Genomic DNA, 21950 nt, shown 5'->3' with positions numbered 1-21950 from the left:
GACTTTGAGGAAGGGGTGGAATGGGGGCAGGGAGGGGGCAGAGCAGAGGTGGGCTGGGGCTGGGTTGCTCACTGCTAGCTCCCCAGGCTCCCCTGGACCCTGTGCCCCTACAAGCACAGGGACCCCCAAAGCACAGTAAGCCAAACATTGGTAGAGCCAGGCCCAGATTCCTAAACATTGGTGGAGCACAGGCACCATGGGCCCATATAACTCGCCACCTATGGACCTTAGCAGATAAAATGATTTTGCTGAAATTATCTACCTTAATTCTAAGTTCTGAATGCATTCCACATTTTAAAACCAATCCTTCCATACTTGAAGCAGAGGGGAGCCTTACTCGAGCAAAAATAGCAGGATCAGGCCTTGCATTGCTTGTTTTTTCTCCTAAAGTCACTAACAGAGCAGTAGTAAATAGACCTGCAGTAGGTTGCTCCATGATCATTTTAGAGCTGTGCCATACATCTCGGCATGTGAAGATATTTGTCTCTATCCATTCAGGCAAGCCTGGATGCTCTGCAGAAAAGCTACAGCTCAGTCCTACTGCCTCACCAGTGCGTTGGGCTGTGGAATCCAAGCACCCCCTTTGGAAACGTTCTCTCTCACTCAGACTTAGGGCTTCCTGGAATAAGGCTGCCCAAGAAGCTGAAACATGTCTTGAGTTTTATCTGTTGTCCACTAATGACAGCTGGGAGCACTCTTTCCATCAAAGGTTGCAGCTTGGGCCCAAATGTAGGTCTGAGGCCAAAGTTCTCACTCGTTTAAGCTAAGCATTTCAGTCTTCTGTGGAACACTGGCAAACCAGGTGCTGGAAGCCAGTCTGTTTCACTTGCATGTTAGTATGCTTAAAATGGATATTGATCTCATAACAATGTGAAATGCTTGTAAATTACTGCATAAAATAATCTCACATATCTTTATCACATACTGTAAGGCAATATTTAAGTTTTTACTTTATAACCAAAAAAAAAAAAAAAGTTTGCCCTGAAACTGTCAGCCTGTCGGAAGGGATTGTCTCCTGCTCATCAAGAAGGCTATTAAAACTAAATGGGCCATTATGAGACATCACAATGCAAATGCTTTGTCAATTGCCCCTTCACGCTCACAAAGAGGTTACATGCAAGAGGGCTCTTTCCATCAGCTTGAACTCTGCAAGAAGGAAATAAAGATAGGGAACAAGAGAATTTTCATCTTTCTAGCTGTTTGGATTCTCACAGGGTTGGAGCTATGAAACAGAAGCAGGAAACCTCGGGGCCAACCTGGGTGATCCCTAAAAGGCATACAGTGCTGAGAGATTACTACAGTAGTCACCTTTTAAAACCATAGACTGTAAAATCAGTGTATATGTTTGCTTGCTTTAATCTTGTAATAACTCATTTCTTTTCTTAGTTAATGAATCCTTAGTCAGTTTGCTACAGGATTGGCTACAACCATTGTCTTTGGGGTGAGATCTGAGATACAAATTGACATAGGTTAAGTGACTGGTCTCTTGGGACCAGAAGCAACCTACATCTTTTGTGATCTTTGGTGTATAGCAACCAGCTATCACTAAGTCCAGCTTGTCTGGGTGGCAAGATAAACTGTAGTGCCCAAGGGGACTGTCTGAGACTCCAAGGTAACACTGTTATAGTGCTTCAAGAGTTCACACTTGTTACTGGGTTGGTGAAATCGAATGATAGAACACACCACCAATTTCAGGTCCCTGCCCTGCTTCTTGACAATCTGCCCTGAGCTTGGTGTGACACTTCACTTAGAAAGGAAGGAGTGGGAGGAGAGGGCCCGCAAAAAACCCACAATACTTTGTGTTTACAACAGGAGGATTCTGAAAGGAAACTTACCAAAAAAAAAAAAAAAAAAAAAAAATCAAGACACAGTAAGAATCCATTATTTATTCACAGAGGTTAACAAAATTTTATTTTGATACAAAAATTAAATAGCAAAGTTTTTTGTACAGTGATAAATTAGAAATTTACAGTACATACATCAATGCAGATATACTTTCTGTACATCTAAAAAATTATCAGTGTCCCTTGCCTTTGACAAGTTAGTTTCTCTTTCTGAAGCTCTATCATAAGTAGTTTAGCTGGTACCTGTCTGTCAAACATTTCAGAAGCCTGTATGTCAGCCCAAAACACCAACTGCAGGTGGCACTGGCTTGAGAGAGAAAGGAAGAGAAGGGTTTGTGCAGAAAACTAACTGTTGTAAAGTTTTGAGCTCTATAGCCACAGCAACTGCATTTTCAAGGCAGGATTAGTCACACATTTTTTGGCTTTAAATTCATAACTATGTTGAAATGAGAGAAACTGAGTTGCAGATATTCAGTCTTCATAACTGCTGTGCTTCAGACTTGATCTAGTGGTTCCCAAACTTTAACAACCTGTGAACCCCTTTCACGAGACTTGACATTTTAGTGACCCCCCTACTAAAAATGAATATTTCCAGGGATTTTCTCTTGTATCTGAGTATAAATTAAAAAAGCAGTGATCTTGGAACTATAAAATGTGTTTTATGACAAGCTTATTACACACTATTTCTTATTTATTATTTATCATTACAGTATTTTTATTACATTATGAAAATGGGAACACTCTTCCAAGATCTCACTTTCATAGCTTGTATCACTTTGAATAAGCCTGTTATAAGACAAGGCTCCTATGTTTCATCACGGAGTATCAGATGTGAAACAGCATGAAGGTATTTAAGAAGCCAACTCAAAGAGTTCCTCCTACACAAGCATTCAGGTCTTGAGCAGTCCAGGCAAAAAATGCACGTCACAACAAAGCTTAAACTTGTTCTTCATAATAATTTAAAAAACCAGTACAAGCTGCCTATTTAATTTTAAAAATAGCAAAAAAAAAAAAAAATCCACCTCCTTTTCCATTTCTTATAAGGAGTCTTGAAGTTTAAATCTCCTTGGTCTGATAGATACACTTGCTTTGATCTGCTTAGCTCTTGGAAGTCCAGAGACAGCTCTATCCACCATTACGGAATTTTTTTCCCCCAAAATCCCCCTGTAACATTTTGCGAACCCCAGTTTGGGAACCACTGATGTAGAGTGGCTTTTCCAATCACAAATGCCTGAACAAGAACAACAGCAAGGTAAAGGCACATAGTTAAGTTGTGCCTTTTCAGAGGGGTGTCTGCGGTCCTGGGGCAGATGCTCTGCCTCATTACCTTGAGGTGAATCAGGAATAAATTCATTGAGCTCTGGGACATAACTGCAAGAGAATTCAGGCAGGCACAATGCCTCCAAGGGACAACTGACCGCTATGTGACTGCTATCTCCATAGTATTGGAGTGCCTCACAATTTTCATGGATTTATCTTCCCTTCATCCTGCACTGTAAGGAAACACCATCCTCACCTGACTCACTTTCAGATGTCACTAATCACCAGTGCTACCATTCTAGTAAGAGATTCACTTAATCATGCTCTGAAATTCAATTACAACAGGAACGGTCACCCCCTTAACCATACATTCTGGGATGACAAGGATAAAAATGCATAGGTCAATCACATCAAATAGCATGAAGTTCAGTTGTATGAATCACCTAGGGTCGTTAACCCGTGACTTCACTGGAGGGACGCCTGGATGAATTTGGCCCACTCACTTTCTCTCCTTCATCCTTCAGAATTTGAAACCAGCATCTGATCTGGCATCCTTAATCCAATCGTAAATAGATCGAGCATTTTGGTGAAGCCCAGCATACACATCTTTCATTCTTGCAGAATTCTGTTTCCAGACCAGAATACATAGATCCAACAGGCATTACTGTCCAACAGAAGAGACTTGAGAGAGGATTGGATTTGGAACACTCAGCTAGTACATAATGGTGTGCTGTGGGTAGAATGAGTCAAGTTGTCACTTGCTCTGCTAGTGACTGATCCCCACTGTGCAGACAGATATGAGGTTGTTTTGTTTTTAAGCACATATTTCAGCACAGACACAATGCATGCACAGTTTGAGAGATAGAGGGGGGACCCCTTTCAGGTCTGCCTCATCCTACAAAAGACCACAATACCCTCAGCTGCCACTTAAGTCCACAGGAATTGAAGGCACTCAGCACCTCACTAGATCAGGCCCGCATATACTGAAGATGAAGCAAGATTTTAGGGCATATCGGTGAAGATACTGGTGGGCCCTTCAAGGGCAGCATTTAAATGCTGCTCTTTATTTATGTTTACATTATACTTCCTGTTAATCAAGCAGGACTGTGGCATTCATAGTCTTGTGCTCCCTATGAACGCGACAGGCCAAGGGCAAGGAAACTTGCCACTAACTACAAAACGTAATTACTCACCAAGAAGAAGTTGGATTTCTTCTCCATCGAGCCCTTTTCAAAAAGGAAAATGTCTCCATTGTTGCTGAAGTCTGATAACATTCTTACATATTTTTCTTTAAGTCACTCTCAGTGACCATCAGTTTGAGCCAGTCAGCTGTACTGCTATGTCATGGTTGGAGAATGTACTTTTATTTTTAATTGACACACACAATTATACAACTGATCTGTGTGAACATGAAGTTGCCAAGGAACTTAACATTTCACTTCTCCCAGACTGGCGTCTGCATAGATGTAATCACAGAGAGTGAAATATATTAAGTCTTAATTGCTTAATGCAATAGGTCTCTGGGGAGAGCCAGATAAGTTTACTTAGAGAAAAACTACATGTTCTGCTGAATAAAGAGTTTGTCCAAAGTGAGCCTTCATTCACTTTCCCTCAGCTGTATATTGCAGTAAGAAGGAGAGCTATTAAAAGAAAAAACCTGTTATTAACGCAGAGGAATAAGGCAGTCAGAGTCTGGAAATAGCTAGGTTATCAAAAAAGGACAAAAGGGGGCAGGGAAAAGTGTGGGGGGGAGATAAATGGAAACTATATATGCTGTTATGCTTCAGTCTCCAAGTTAATCTACTTCTGATAAAGGTACTGAGTGAAGCTTCTAAACACCTCAAACAAAGTACTGATGTTTTAGACAGCAAAGAGTGTGCCGATATAGAGATTAGTATCAGGTTGTCAGCTGAGGTATACAGCAATCCATCCTAACACCTAACTGAATCCTACAAATTCACTGTTTGAGTTGTTTTGATACCTGGAAAACTTAGCTGGCATTTACATGAGGACCTAATCCTTGGCTGAATTATGCACCATGCAACACCGATGAAGGCAACAGGCTGTACCAGCTATGAGTCCAATCCTAAAAGGCGCTGACCACATCCCTTAAGACAGTGGTCCCCAACCTTTTTCGTCTGGTGGGCGTCAGACGACAAGCCACAGAGGACCGTGGCGGCAGACGAGCATCAGCTGAAATTCCACCAAGTGGCAACGTCAATAGGCGTCGCCACTGAAATGCTGCCGACAAGTAGCGTCATCCAGAGGCATCACCGATGAAGTACTGTCGAAAATCGGTGGCATTATGGCAGCAATGCCTCTGGATGACACAGCTTGATAGCGGCATTTTGGCGGATGCTTGTCCGCCGGCCAGTATGCAGGCACACTTAAGACGTCGTGGCACCCACGGGCACCCCATTGGGGACCCCTGCCTTAAGTTCACTGAGTTCAGAGGGAGTGATGCTGTCAATTAAAGCTGAGAGCACCCGCCCCTCACAGGATTGGACCCTAAATCAGCCCAGAACTTGACCCTCATCCTCTATGCACTTTAACATGATTCAGGAAAATCGGCAATGCAAGTAACTAGATGCAAGACCCTGTGGCTTCTAATGACATTAATACATTGCAACCTGCTTTACAAAAATGTGACAAAATGTTCAGATTTTTCACAGTGTTCCAGCCTCCCTGGGCTTTTGTATTTTAGGCAGGGCGGTTTATGGTTATTTTGTTTTTGAAATTATTGCTTATTCTTTAAGGCTTCTTTTCAGAGACAGATTTTGTACTTTACCTCCCCACACCTTCCCAGCAACATTTCGACTGCAAGTGTTTATACACAAGTCCTTCTTGGGAGAGAAGTCAGCACAGAGGTTTAGTTTACACCACAGTCTCATTCCCTTTCCCAGGCTTCACCCAACCGTCCACTCTCTTCTCTCGTTTCACTTTCCCTGAGTTCACTAGTCTGTTAGAGCACTTCTGCCACGTGTGCAGAGTCTTGGCTGACCAAATCCACATGCCAGATGTAATACCCACCAGCAGAGACATGAAATTTTTGAGCATCTCCACTGCCATATTGGAATCATCAGCTGAATAGCGGAAGATAGCCCAGTTGGAGATTTCATAGAAGTAACATGCAATTACACATGTAGCTGGGACAGTGTATAGCACTGAAAAGACACCAATTTTGACCATCAGTCTTTCCAGCTTGTCAGTTTTAGTCCCATCTTTTTGAAGATTAGACCTGATTTTAAATAAGGCCACTAAGCCTGCTGCTATGAATAAAGTTCCAATAACCAAGTAGGTGAAAAGCGGAGCAACAACAAAGCCAGTGAGTGCATCTAGGTTCTGGTTGCCAACATAACACAGACCAGTGAGCTCATCTGCATCTACTAGTCTCATAATCAAGATGACGATGGTCTTCACTGCAGGGATAGCCCAGGCTGCAATATGAAAATAGGAGCTGTGCATTTCTATAGCCTCATGGCCCCATTTGAGTCCTGCTGCTAGAAACCATGTTAATGTCAGAATCACCCACCAGATGGAGCTAGCCATCCCAAAAAAATACATCAGTAAGAAAATTATAGCACATCCTGTGTTCTTAAGACCTTCTTGGATAAGAACAGGTTCTGCTGCCTCTTCAAAATCACAGGATATCCTTTCCCGGCCTACAGTCAGCCTCACGATATAAGCAATGCTATAAATATTGTAGCACATGCTCAGAAATATGATGGGGCGCTCTGGGTAGGAAAATCTGGATGAATCAATCAGGAAGGTCAGGACTGTGAAGGCTGTTGATATGAAGCACAGACTAGCCCACACGGCCATCCAGATATCAGTGAATTCCTTAGCTGATCTGCTATAGAGACCAGCATCATAGCCACACTTAAGGACACAGCTCAGGCTTCTTTTTACCCAGATATACTGCTCTGAATTAGATCCCATTGTGTGACACTCTTCTCCTGGCTGCAAGGATGTCTTGCTGTGAAGGGGAACCTCTTCATCCCCTGGACCCTCCATACACATGTGGTTGTGGTCATTCTGGGGTGGAAATTTACTGCAGTTTAGACTGTCTGGCCAGGCAAATCCAAATTCTTTCAGAACAGGTTCACATCTTCTTTTGACGGAAAGGCACATGCCACCGCAGGGACCTATTGGGATGTTAATCTTCTCTGTGCACATTGGAACATAGACTGAACAAAGGAAGAACTGGAAGAGAAAAACAATAGTCAAATTTGTGCTTAAAAGAAGATAAAAATGGTAGACTATATAGCAAGTTCCCTCACTATTCTCTTTAACAGTACTGTTCAGTACTTTGCCTAAGGAAGCAAGGAGCAGCATGCAGTAAAGAAACCAAGGGGAAAAAATTGTAAACACCCCAGCCCTTGTTCTCAGTTCAAAAAGTGTTTTGAGGCCAAATCCTGATCACTTTACTCACTAGACTTAGCCTTGTTGAAGTCAATGGGCCAAATTCACACAAGGCAAACAGACCTTAGCCCATGATCTAAGCCTCAAATTTAAGGGGGCAAAACACAAACTGAATAAGTAATTTAAACTTAAACACAAATATATAGACCTTAGTTTTCAAGACTGCATAGAGATATTTAAAACTTGAAACAAAACAGTTACAATATTAATAGCTCTTTTAATTAACAACATTCACGGTTGAATATGGTCTTTGTGTAAATCATATTTTTTCTTATACTGAAGTTAGGATACTGTAATTTTCTCAGTACTTGACTCTTATAATTCTGGTACATACAAAGCAAACAGACCTGTGTGTAAAAACTTAGCATTTAAAAAAAAATGCTAAGCAATTATTAGTTTGGATATAACAATCTGAAGAAGTACCCTAAGTTGGTTATTCAACAACATCTAAGTCATGGGTTAGGACAGGGATCTTGCCATTAATATGGGAGAGCAACTCCTACAGTGAAGTTACTGGAGGGGGTTCTCTTACAACAATTTTATGCTATGTCCCTTAGTTTTTTTTTACAATGACAAGTCTCTCTCTCTCTCTCAATCGCTCTCTCTCTCTCTCTCTCACACACATACACACACACCTCTGTCCATTACTTCTGGATGCACATTGGTTCACCAGCTCCTTACACATAACAGTGTCATCTATGGTTGTAAGTGAAGGGCTTTATGTGCAAGCATCTGAACTGGAAAGTCATGTCCTTGAAGCTGTCTATCTGTTTAGTATACTCTGTACTTTCATGGTGTTCAAGGATAAATATTTTTTTTTAAGAAGTCAGTTCACACGCCTTGATCTGTGAAAGTCATTTTTTTAATATTAGGCTAAATGACATTTTCAAATCCATACAGAGAGATCAGCCAATTTATTAACCCTGATTTAGGGCGTTCTCTTTGGTCTTAACGTTAGTCCAAATTCCTGGGCTACCAAAGGGAATACAGACAAGTACAGCATGCCAATCGAAGGAAAAGTTTGGCTTCTTCTCCTGGCTTCTGACTTTGTGTGTAGGTTACTCCAGAAAGAGGACTGGGAACGGCTCCTTGTGTATTTTACTTCAGTTTCTCAGCAACTGTAAACCCTGAGAGATTAAATGCTATTGTAACCTTATTGTATCTTTTTTTCTGTAGATTCACACCCAGAGGAGACAGCTAATCTTGAGCCACTTTGCAGCTGGAAGTTTCCCAGATGTATCCTTGTTTAACTCTTTTAATAGTTTATTTTAAAACTTTTGTTTACACCAGCAGATATTTTCACGCTATTCTATCCTAGAAACTTGGGTTGAGAAATAACCTGAAACCCGCCTACGACTGCTCCCAAATCGGCAGCAGGCAACAGAGAAACTAGGTTGAAGTAGATTTACAAAACAAAGGCAAGAAATGCAACAGATTGAAACTTGGAGTCAGTGGGAAGTTCGCAGAACAAATGCAAGAAGTAAAACGGGAGGGATTCGGGATAGTCCCTACTGCTGGAAGCGAAACTGCCTCTTTCCACGCTAGAAACCATTAGTTTTTAGCACCTGAGGACCAGATGAGGTTGGGAAATAAATTGGGGTGGGGGTGTCATTGGGGGGAATTTACAACATTTCGGGGGTGCAGCTGGCAGCATAACTGTAGCACTTTCCCTGCAATCTCCCCTTTCCGGCCGGGTTTGCTCCACCGGAGGGATCTTCTGGCCGCTGCAGAGATGAGATCCTCGGCGCGAGCGCCGCTGCTGAATGTCACTCGTGCCGGGCTTGCCAAGGCGGGGACCGGGGCAGAGACACCCGCGCTCGGCGGCGGCTGGCACCCCCCGAGCCCCCCGCCCAGCCGGACTCGCTCGGGGAGGGGGCCCGGGCACCCACCTGCAGCTGGCTGGAGCAGCCGTACTGGATGAGCGGGGTGAAGGTGGTGAGCTGCAGCTCCGCGTCCGCCTGCAGCTCGTGCCCCACCAGGTTGGGCATCTTGGTGACGTTGTAGCCCAGGTTCTGGCACATGGCGATGCGGATGGCATCGCAGCGCCGCTCCTCGTCCTCCCCGAAGCCGCGCGCCGCGCCGGGCAGCAGCCCCAGCAGCAGCAGCAGCAGCAGCAGGCGGCGGCCCCGGCCCCGCAGCCCCATGGCCCGGGCCCAGCCCCACGCTGCCCGCCCGCCCCCCCTGCACCGCCCGGGCGCTGCCCCCGGCCAGACGGGCTCGGCGCGGCCGCTCTGCGGACACGGCCCGGCCGGACAGCGCGGGGGCGGGGCGGGGCGCCCGGCGGTTAAAGGGCCGGCGGAGACACTGCCCAGGGGAGGGACCGCCCCGCCCACGGAGCGACCCACGGACGGCGGGCGGAGCAGCAGCCCCGACTGCCCTCCCAGAGTCCGGGGAGCCCTCGGCCCGGGCTGTGTCCCTCCGGGGGGGCCTTCCCGCCGCATCCACGGGCAATATCCCCGATCCCCCCTGGGAACCCGCCTCGTACCCCGGGGCAATGCCTCCCGGGGATACCCGCCACACCCCCGGGCAGTGCCCCCGATTCCCCCCCGAGACTCCCCGGGCAATGCCCCCAGATCCCTCCCGGGACCCCCCGCCGCACGTCCGGTCAGTGCCTCCGATCCCCCTCGGGAACCACCGCCGCACCCCCGGGCAATGACCCCCGATCCCTCCCGGGAACATTCCCCCTGCAGCCCGGGGCAATGCCCCCCGGGAACCCGCGCCGCACCCCCGGGCAATGACCCCCGATACCCCTTGGGAACCCCCGCCGCACCCCTGGGCAACACCCGCCACACATCTCCTGGGAACATTCCCCCAGCACCCCGGGCACTGTCCCTCCGGGGAAACTTCCCGCCGCACCCCCAGGCAATGCCCCCCCGATCCCTCCCGGGAACATTCCCCCTGCACCCTGGGGCAATGTCCCTCTGGGGAGCCCTCCCACTGCACTCCCGGCAATGCCTCCCGATCCTTCCCGGGAACTCCGCCTCCCCGCCCCAGAATCCTCCTGCCACATCCTGGAATAATACCCCCCGCCCCGACTCCCAGGGAGGGAACCCTCCCAGGGCAATGTCTCTCCGGGGAGTCCTCCCCCGCACCCTGCGGCAATGTCCCTGACCCCCCAACCTTCCCCCCGCCCCCTCGACAATGGGCCCTGCCCCGCCCCGGGGCAATATCCCTCGGGGGAGCCCTCCCCCCCGCACCCCCGGGTAATGCTCCCCCAGTCCCCCCCAGCTCTCCAGCCGCACCCTCGAGCAATGCCCCTCTACCCACCCCACCCCAAACCCTCCCGCCGCACCCCAGCGCAATTTCTCTCCAGGAAACATCCCGCCTCACTGCGAGGCAATTTCACCCCCAACCCCCTCCAGGAGCCCTTCCCCCACACCCCGGGGGGAATGCCCAATGTCCCCTCTCAGACCCTCCTTGGAACCCTTTCCCCAGACTCTGGGGCAATGATCTACTTCCCCCACAGTGGGTATCCTCCTAACTCCCCTATCACTCCTAGAAAATCACCCACCTCCCCCCAGCACCCCTGGGCAATGCCCCACCTCCCACCACAATGGGAACCATCCTACCCCCCAGCACCTCTGGAAAATGCCCCTCTGTCTTGCATCCTCTCCTCTGACTCATCCAGCATTGCCCCGTTGGGAACCTTCCTGCCCCAACTTATCCCCAGAACTCCTAGGAAAAAATTTCCCTCCTCTCCACCCTTGAGTCAGCGAGCAACCCCCCATTGGGAACCCTTGAGCACCCCCTGTGCAATGCCCCAAACTCCCTTCCTAAGAAGCACCTTCCTGCACCCCTTCTGACTCTTAGCCCCCACCCAGACATACTGGGAAACGGCTCACTGGTTGGCTGCTGGGGAACCCTCATTCACACTTTTCCATTCCCCAGGGGTCCCATCCTACCCAGGCTCTACACACTACCACTTCCAAGATAAGACAGTCTACCACCTGGGTAGCAAGTGGCTCCTGCTAATCACAGTGGCATAAGTGCCTGATAAGATATAGGGCAGCACAAAGTGGTCATATGCACTCAAATGTCAAAGTCAATCCAGTAGGAAATAGCCATGTGACTTGAGCTTTTTGTTTCTCTCCCTCTCCAAGATGGTAACATCAGAATGATACCAGCAACCTGTCCAAGAAACTGCTTTCTTCTTCTCTCGCCCAAATCAGTGGGATGCTGCAAGTAGAGCCTACATATGAAAGTGAAGGTGCACATTAGCCTGGTGGTTGGGCATATTCAGTAACAGCAGGATTTGTGTTAAAGATGGAAGGAAGGAGCTTAGTCAGGTGATGTCTACACTAGAAATGCTACAGTGGCACAGCTGCAGCTCTGCTGCTGAAGTGCAGAAGCTTACTACGGAGATGGAAGGGGTCTTCTGTTGCTGTAATAAATCCACCTCTCCGAGGGGCAGTACGCTAGTTAAGTTTGAAAGAAGAATTCTCCCAATGACCTAGCAGTGTCTGCAGGGAGGCTTTGGTTGTTTTAATTATGTCGCACGGGGTGTGAAATTTTTCACAGCCCTGAGTGATATAATGAAGCTGGACTAACTTTGTAGTGTACTGCAGTGCAGCCCCCAAATTATAAACTCTTTGAGGGAGGACAGTCTTTGTGTTTGTACAGTGCCAAGCACAATGGGGTCCTGGTCCATAACCAGGGCTCCTTGGCACTATGGCAATACTGGTAATAATAATTAATAATAATTTCAAGCCGAGGCATTATTCACAAGAAAAAATTATAATCATCCCTCACTATAATGCAATTTGTTGAGCACTTCTTGCCGTCAGTGCCCTAATCCTACATTTTGAGCAGATCTGGTTAATATTTGTCAAACTACAGGTTTGTTGCTATTATTGAAAAATGCCTTTTTTTCTAACACAGTTTTTTGTTTGCAAAAAATTGTCAACGTTGCCAGACAAGTTTGTGTATGTGAAAAATGTGGTGGGTTTTTGGATATTTTTTCTGATTTTTTATCAAAAACTTTAAAAACATTTTCCAAATGGTTATTGAAATTTGTTTACTGAAAAATGGACTGGGGGGAGGGGAATCCCACCACCACCAGTACCATAACATAAAAAAGTTAAAAATAGACTCATTTTGGATGCTGAAAATCTTTAGCCATCTCTTCATCAGTATACACAGTAATAAAGAACAAGGCTTCATATGCAGAATGTGACAGCTCATTTGTTAATGGAGGGTCTTCAACGAGTATATTCAACAAGTTCTGTGATTTGCACTGGTTCCTTCTTGGTTTGTAGTTGACACTTAAGGTGTTTAATTTGACCTGTAAAAGCTCACATTTCTCCCTTTGCCCAACCACCACAGAGGTGCTCAAGTTAAATCCCCGCTGGTATTGATAAGAGCAAGTTGCTGGCATAGTGCCTATGGGAGGGCCCCATAGCTTAAGAATTCACTTTCTCCTTGATCCAAAAAAATAGGTTCAGTTTGATGACCTTCAGAACACACAGCACTGCTCATCTTCTTTCCCTGTGTCTATGAAAAGTATCTGTGTTGGGGGGTGGTCAGGGGTTTGGGGCTTTTCCATTATCTTGGGTTGCTGGCAGTGAGCTAAATTGTATGGCTGCATTTAGTTATGTTTGGGTATTAATTTTGTTGTACTGTTATGTCAAGGGCACCTAGAATATATGGGTAGGTGCCCTTGTTGGCATCTGTATAAACCTAAATAAGATAAATAAATAAATTAAATATAATCCCCACTTTTGAGTGGGATGGACTGGATGATCTAGTAGGTCTTTTCTATCTCTGACTTCTGTGATTGTGTATAAAGCATCGTGTCAAAAATTAAGGCATGAATAGAGAAATGGGCTCAGATTTGAGACCTCCAAGCACTGCTTTGCATCTCTCCTGAGTTCTGGTTTTCTCTTTTAAAAAATGTGTCATCAATTAACTGAAGTTTGTACAACTCTTTGGAACTGTTTGTAAATCTGGATTTAAGAGCCCTATTACTGTGTGTGTATATACAGTATTTTGATGTGAACATATGTATAAGTTTCTAAATATATACCTTGCTCCCAAAGATGCTCCACTCTCTCTTAAGTCTCCCAGTCACACTAGTCAGTGGAGACCAGTTAATCTACTGAAGCAGATGTTAGTTGCCTCTTTTCCTCCTCTGCAGGGTTGTGGATGATGGATGAGAATGTCAATCACAACAAAGGTCCAGGTATGGCCACTGCCAGGTTTCCTGCAGCAGCTTGGTTGGATTCAGGATGTTATTACTGCTGCCTTCCTGGTCTCCATCCAAAGTCCAATAAACATGACTGCTAGTGAGAATGTTTGAGTATGAGTGGTCATTAAAATGTTCGCATCTAACAAGATAAGTAGCATCTTAACTAGACTTTTATCAATCTAGGGACTTGGCCCCCATCACCATAATAGCTCAGCCCTAGCTACAAATATCAAGAAATGTAGCCTCACAACATCCCTGGGAGGAAGCAGTAGTATTATTATCATATCCTTTATAGAGATGGGGAGCTGTGGTGCAGGGTGACCAAGCCAAAGCTAGGAATTGAACTCAGCTTTTCTAGGTCCCATTTTTAACCACCAGTGTTGTCTGCTGTAACTAAATTTTACTATTTTTCTTAATTATTTTTATAATACTATGAATGCCCAGGGTGCTTTACAAACATAGAGAAGATACAGTCCATGATCCAAAGTGCTTGCGATCTAAATCAGACACAAGAAACTGGACATGTACACTAAAACTCCATGAAATGAAGCAGTCATAGGCATAGCAGTCATAGGCAAAATATTGTCACATGGAGTCAGGTATTTTGGCTGGTCTTATGCAGGAAATCAAACTGGAGGATCATGGTTCTCTTTTCTGTCCTTAAAATCTATGAATCTTAGCCCCAGTACAGCAAATCCTTTGTAATGTGCAGTCTTCTGCCACAGTTAGGTGCTGAAGCAGCACCTGCTGCCTCCATAGAAGGCCACTTGCCTAATGCCTCTGAAATAATTCAGCTATTATATCTTCAGTGGGTTTCACAGCAAAACTTACTGCCCATCATGGAACTGGTTAATTGACTTAGGGAAGAAGCAGAATGTTTAAAGTCACAATGAACAAGAATATATTTTCAGAAAAGGGATTACCATTGTTATTTTTTTTTACCTTTATAACATAAAATAAATGTTAGACATTGCTGCATTGCTGTGTTTGCTTAAGAACATAAGAACGGCCGTACCGGGTCAGATCAAAGGTCCATCTAGCCCAGTATCCTGTCTACCGACAGCGGCCAATGCCAGGTGCCCCAGAGGGAGTGAAGCTAACAGGCATTGATCAAGTGATCTCTCTCCTGCCATCCAACTCCATACTCTGACAAACAGAAGTTAGGGACACCATTCCTTACCCATCCTGGCTAATAGCCATTTATGGACTTAACCACCATGAATTTATCCAGTTCTCTTTAAATGCTGTTATAGTCCTAGCCTTCACAACCTCCTCAGGTAAGGAGTTCCACAAGTTGACTGTGCGCTGCGTGAAGAACTTCCTTTTATTTGTTTTATACCTGCTACCTATTAATTTCATTTGGTAACCCCTAGTTCTTGTATTATGGGAATAAGTAAATAACTTTTCCTTATCCACTTTCTCCACATCACTCATGATTTTATATACCTCTATCATATCCCCCCTTAGTCTCCTCTTTTGCAAGTTGAAGAGTCCTAGCCTTTTTAATCTTTCCTCATATGGGACCCTCTCCAAACCCCTAATCATTTTAGTTGCCCTTTTCTGAACCTTTTCTAGTGCTAGAATATCTTTTTTGAGATGAGGAGACCACATCTGTACGCAGTATTCAAGGTGTGGGCGTACCATGGATTTATATAACGGCAATAACATATTCTCATTCTTATTCTCTATCCCCTTTTTAATGATTCCTAACATCCTGTTTGCTTTTTTGATTGCCTCTGCACACTGCGTGGACATCTTCGGAGAACTATCCATGATGACTCCAGGATCTTTTTCCTGACTTGTTGTAGCTAAATTAGCCCCTATCATATTGTATGTATAGTTGGGGTTACTTTTTCCAATGTGCATTACTTTAAATTTATCCACATTAAATTTCATTTGCCATTTTGTTGCCCAATCACTTAGTTTTGTGAGCTCTTTTTGAAGTTCTTCACAGTCTGCTTTGGTCTTAACTATCTTGAGCAGTTTAGTATCATCTGTAAACTTTGCCACCTCACTGTTTACCCCTTTCTCCAGATCATTTATGAATAATTTGAATAGGATTGGTCCTAGAAAGTCTTAGATGATGGGAGTTAGTTTTCAAAACAAAAGCAATGGGAAAGGCAAAGGCAGATCATACTAGTGATCTCAGTTGGAAAAGATGGTAATTATCCTACTCTGAACCTCATGCATATGTTAAATGCTAAAATAACACTATGAAAAGCACATTCATAATAGCTTCTTTAAATAGATCAAAGTAGGAAAAGGCAAGGATGGTTGACTTGAGCTGCCAAGTATTAATCACAAGGAATGTTATGTGCTTACCTGTCTGTGGCACATCTAACAAACTTGGGCTTCTACTCAGGAAGATCAGTGATATTGATATATCGAACTGTTTGAATCGCTCAAGTGGGAAGAGCCCTGTAATCCTGGGACTGATCCAAACCCTACTGAATTTTCCATTGGCTTCTGTAAAGGTTGGAGTGGGCCCCTGGAGCAAACCATTTGAATTCTCTCCCTATGAAATTCTGAATGGTCATGGTGTGCAGAAAAATGACACCTGTTATGTCCCAAGTGGCCACAAGTTTGTTCCAAAATGAAAATATTGATTTTGTTTGATAAAATTTTAAAATCATTTTGGAATCTTTCTGAATGAAAGGCACTGTACATATCAACATTATTATATCAGGTAATTGCTACATGATAGGTCAGTGATGGGCATTATTATTTAGTCAGGAGAAAAATATATATTTTTTAAAAATTAATAGTTACTTAAGTGTGTATTCTGAACTCTGTGGGCTTCCACTCACACTCATCTGACCCTGAGCATACTCCAGTGATTTCACTGAAGTCGCACCAGCGTACAACAGATGCAACGAAGTGGCAAACTAGCCCTTGTGTGTTGGGATTTACATATGCAATTCCCTGTGTACTGACATGGGACTGCAGCAATCTGCAGCTTCAGTGACACCTAGAAGTCAAAAGCAGTTTGGTCTCCATAAGAACTACAGGACGGGGCCCTATCGCTAATGTGGATATTCCATTCTGTGCATCTTTTTGATAGGCAAACTCATAATCATTTTGTAGATAACTTGAATGTCAGTTGCACTTAGCCATCGGTCACTTTGCATTTTCCTTTGCTAATAATAATGATTAATAATAAACTGAGATTCAGGCCCCACTGAGGTAAGTGTTGTGGTGTAATACACATAGTATGAGATTCCACTCCAAAGAATGTTGGGGGAGATTTTCAAAGGCAGAAATGAGAGCAAGGTGCCCAATTCAAATTGGGACTGGACAACAGGGGATGATGGATCACTCGATAATTGCCCCGTTTTGTTCATTCCCTCTGAAGCATCTGGCGACTGTCGGAAGACAGGATAATGGGCTAGATGGACCATTGGTCTGACCCAATATGGCCATTCTTATGTTCTTAAATTAAAATCAATGGGAGTTTTGACATTGACTTCAGTGGGAGGAGGATTGTGCCTTTTATTTATTATGTACAATATTACTGTGATGCAGCTACTATGGGCAAGATGGCGGCAACCAACTGGTGCACTGTATACTGCATAGAAGAAGGAGGAGGAGAAAGGGACATTTTTATATGGACAAACTTTTATCTTACAGAAACTGTCACGGGAACTTTGATGGTAACAAAGAGCCTCTGGTTTTTAGTTCTGTTCCAGAAGACTTACTGTATTACACTCACTTTATCTGTCTCAGAAGGAAGATAGGTTGCTTAGGTTCTTATAGGATTTGAACCTATGGTACCTAGGAATCTCATAGACTCATATATTACAGCACGTGAAAAGATGGGAGTTGCCTTACCAAATGGGGCATCGGTGCTAATTAATTAAATTGACCTTATTAGCACTGATCCCCACTTGGTAAGGCAACTCCCATCTTTTCACGTGCTGTAATATATATATTGCTTACTATATTTTTCACTCCATACATCTGAAGTGGGTTTTAGCCCACAAAAGCTTATGCCCAAATACATTTGTTAGTCTCTAAGGCGCCACAAGGACTCCTCATTGTTTTTGCTGATACAGACTAACACAGCTACCACTCTGAAACCTGTTTACATTTTTACACTGTCTCAGCAGGATTTTTTTGGCTAAGGTAAGCTCTGAGAATACATTTTTCTAGGATAGGTTGGTATGGTGCTTTCTGCATGGAAGTCCAGTAGGCAAACTTTGATGGAGAGAGTGATTCAGTGCCTTTCCATATGATAGATACTTTTTGGCAGACCTGAAGAATGTGTGATGGAAATGCAGGTGAGTTACTGCATTTCCTGCAGGACTCCAAATTGGAGCGTTACAAGCGGAAATAATCTGCTTCTCTGCTGAATGCAATTACTGTCCCACACTCCCACAGAAGAGAGGTCAGGGCTGTGCATATTCCTTGGTATGTTTTATTTCCCCCAGGGATGAGTGTCTATTTGTGAGATATAAGTGGTGCACAGGCCTTGTCCAGGCCCTCTACACAGAAGTGAATTTCATGCTAGGAGATTATAAAATCCCATTTCTCAATCAAGGGAATAATTTCCAATAATCTCCTAGGGCCAGCTCCCTTTACTCATGTCAAACAGTACATTTTCCCAGGAGGGCTCCCGCTGAAATCCATGGGAATGCTCACGAAGAATGGTGCTGCTCAGTGTGACCAAGGCTAAGAGAATGTAGCCCCCAGTGATTTGATCTTTGGGTGTACTTTTAAAAATATTATGAGGCAATGCTAAGTTTGACTTCTTCACTCTCCCCTCATCCTTCTGCACGTCACTTGTCTTCTTACACTATAAATTCCTTGTGGCAGGGAGAGTCTTTGATTATATGCTTGTACACTGTCTCATTCAGTAGTGCCCCAATTCTGACTGGGGCCTCTGGGTGCCACTGCAATATAAATGTTAAATAATTCAGCCGAGTTCGGATGGATAGTGTAAACTCTGCGGGTAGCAATGAATGATGGAAGGTTATAAAATCATGGTAAATTTGCTGGATCCCTTAACTGTTCATTAGCTGGACTCAACTAGACTTTAGACATTAACTTTTATCTTAATTAACATTTTAAAACAAATTTCCATGGGTATTTTTTAAAATGAGCTACAGAAGTTGAAACTGGCTTCAGCATCTCAGATCTGCAGGAGTGGAAACCTGCTGAGACACATCTTATAAGCCTTACCAGAGAAAGGTGCCTCTCCCCCAGGTAGCAAGTCCGTGTATGTGCGCGTGACGGTGGGATTTTTTTCCTGTCTGGGATATAGGAGTAGTGAATGGTGGGTGGAGTAGAAAACTGGGAGCTTTTATCTACATTGGAAACTATACCCACTCCCCCTTACCTCGTCCCCATCTCTATCTCCTAGACTCACAGACTTTAAGGTCAGAAGGGACCATTATGATCATCTAGTCTGACCTCCTGCACAATGCAGGCCACAGAATCTTACCCATCCACTCCTGTAACAAACCCCTTACCTACGTCTGAGTTATTGAAGTCCTCAAATTGTGGTTTGAAGACCTCAAGCTGCAGAGAATCCTTCAGCAAGTGACCCGTGCCCCATGCTGCAGAGGAAGGCAAAAAACCTCCAGGGCCTGTGCCAATCTTCCCTGGAGAAAAATTCCTTCCTGACTCCAAATATGGCGATCAGTTAAACCCTGAGCATGTGGGCAAGACTCACCAGCCAGCACCCAGGAAAGAATTCTCTGTAGTAACTCAGATCCCACCCCATCTAATATCCCATCACAGACCACTGGGCATACTTACCTGCTGATAATCATAGATCACTTGCCAAATTAATTACCAAAAATTAGGCTATCTGCCCAGGTCCTCTGTAGATACATCCTATGTACTTCTCCTGGTTACCTGAACCCACTTCTTCTTTCCCTCATTCTATGTGTTTTCTCTGTCTTCATGCTCCAACACTGTCCTACCCCATAATGTGCCCCATACTACCATTCATGGTTCTGTGGTCCCCCAGTAGTCTCCTAACCCCAGTTCCTGCCTCATCACATTACCATGGTCTGCTGTTCACCTCTGACTCAGCTTGGTAGCTGGAGTGAGGTCAGTTTATATTTGCTCTTGTACACTTAAAAACAACTTTTATCTCCTTTCAATTGCTGCCCAGTCTCCCACCTCAAGATATGAAAAAGTCCATATCCTCAGCAAGACCAGAAAAACAAATATGGGCTGTCTAGGCCAAGCCACTATTGAGATCTGATTAGCCAAAAAGCATTAGGACATCTTAAAAAAAATTCATTGGGAAAACATTAGAATTCTAAAACTTGCTGTCTGATTTTTATCATATTTGCCAGGAAACCTCTACGCTGTAAGGAGATGCAATATGTCAAATTTAAAGAAGATCTGTTCCTGTTTGGGAAAATTAGTGGATTACGATTTAAAAACCTGACTTAATGGGGAGCAAATTTCAGCCTGAACTATGGAGAAATACTGATCTACATAATATCACTTTCATTCTAAACTGATATTTTCATTTGCTTATAACTTTTTCAAGGATGAACCTTTTGGGTTGAAATTTCCCAGGCTTGATTTTAGCTCAGAAAATTATTATTTTTTTGGAAACAATAAATATTTTTCACCTAAGAAAATTGTTCAGGGGCTTTATTACATTCTGATAACTCAAAACCAGCTTGGTTTTATAACTTCAAATTTGGTATGTACAGTGTGCAGTCTTGGAGGAATGTACATTTTGCCTGGATTGAAAAACTTTTGTTTTGCAATCACAAATTGGTCTGGAAGTTTGGAAATAATAGAGCATGCTCAGGATGTTATTTAACTTTGACATTGGAAAGAGAAATTGAGATACATTTCTCTTACAGGTCACATGTCATTTTGCAAATTTGCACAGATTTCCTTTTTCCAAAGTTCCTTTTCCAACTGGATCTTCCTGTTTCCCCTTTTTCTTTGATTACATAAGAGTTTCACTGCTTACTTCCTGTGCATTTGTCCCTCTTTGCACACGTTGTACTTGCAAGTCCCTCTGTGGCATTTCAGCGTAGCCTTCTTTTAACTCATGACCAGAAATTCAGCTGTCACTCAGCTCACCTATGGCACAAAGAGAGAAGTCATACTTTCTTTGAAAGCATTAGACACTGCTTTCCCTCTAAATCCATTACTTATGGAAATCACTTATCATCTTTTAAACAAATTATTAGACTTTGGCATGTCTATTTTACAGACATCTGCTGGCATAGCTCTGTCAGTCAGGGGTGTGAGGAGCTGTAATCTCTAACTGTGCCAGCAGAAGCCCCTCGTGTAGTCAGTTACATTGGCAAAGCTCTGCTTTTACTGGTATAGCTTGTTTTGTCTGGGGGATGAGATGGGGTGGTTGGTGGTGGAATAAGCTATACCAGGAGATTTTCCTGTATAAGCTGCATTCTCACTAGGAGCATGTTGCTGGTACAGAATGCCAGTATAGTTATACAGCAAAGCACTCCTAGCGTAGACACGGCCTTTGACGATCAAGTTGGGCTACAGATAAACCCTGCCATAAATGATAGATTAGAGGCCAGATTCACCGATCCCAGTTGCTTTGCACTGCTCCATTGACGCAAAGCAGATGTAAACTGGTTTAACTGGCCAGTTACTCAAGGTTTATGGTTGCTTTGTGTCACTGGAGCAGCACAAAACAGTCAGAACATGTCAGTGAATCTTTAAATAGACTATTTTCTCCCCACAAAAAAAGCATGTGAACTAGCATGTTCTGCTTAGTTACATTACAGTCTATAACAACATGCCAACCATGGCAGAAAGTAACCTCGTTTTTTAATATCACAGACAGGTGACTTTCACTCTCCTGGAAAGAATGTCCTGCCTTTGCCCAGAGCTTGGGTGAGCTATACCCACACTCCCTTTGTAGATTTTGTGAATACGCAAAAAGGCAACTTGATGTAGTGTTAAACTGTATCCCTTGCTGATGGAAACTAGAGGCCTGATTCTCATTTACATAAAAGCCTATTTACAGTGGCCTGACAACATCTGGAGGGAGGGATAGCTCAGTGGTTTGAGCATTGGCCTCCTAAACCCAGGGTTGTGAGCTCAATCCTTGAGGGGGCCATCTAAGGAACTGGGGTAAAAATGTGTCTGGGGATTGGTCCTGCTTTGAGCAGTGAGTTGGACTAGATGGCCTCCTGAGGTCCCTTCCAACCCTGACATTCTATGAGCTTGATGATCTATGACAGTACAAGGTAGTCCTAAAGCAAGTATAAATTATTAAAGCCCCTTTAAAG

At 44.1% G+C, this 21950-nt stretch overlaps 2 protein-coding genes across 2 annotated transcripts in view; one reads left to right on the top strand and one right to left on the bottom strand.

Moving 5' to 3' along the window:
* LOC127045523 (uncharacterized) overlaps window positions 1-21950 on the top strand; it is a 67791-nt gene that overhangs the window by 20296 nt on the left and 25545 nt on the right. The gene's annotated exons all lie outside the window — the stretch shown is intronic.
* On the bottom strand, window positions 1893-9670 carry FZD4 (frizzled class receptor 4). Its single transcript, XM_050941598.1, has 2 exons — window positions 9416-9670; window positions 1893-7307 (listed from the first exon to the last, which is right to left on the bottom strand). The coding sequence occupies exons 1-2, from the start codon at window positions 9668-9670 to the stop codon at window positions 5979-5981; spliced, it is 1584 nt and encodes a 527-aa protein (XP_050797555.1). The 3' UTR covers window positions 1893-5978.

This window comes from Gopherus flavomarginatus, chromosome 1 (genome assembly GCF_025201925.1).
Source record: "Gopherus flavomarginatus isolate rGopFla2 chromosome 1, rGopFla2.mat.asm, whole genome shotgun sequence".
Lineage (NCBI taxonomy): Eukaryota > Metazoa > Chordata > Testudines > Testudinidae > Gopherus > Gopherus flavomarginatus.
This window is presented reverse-complemented; position numbering and strand designations above follow the sequence as displayed.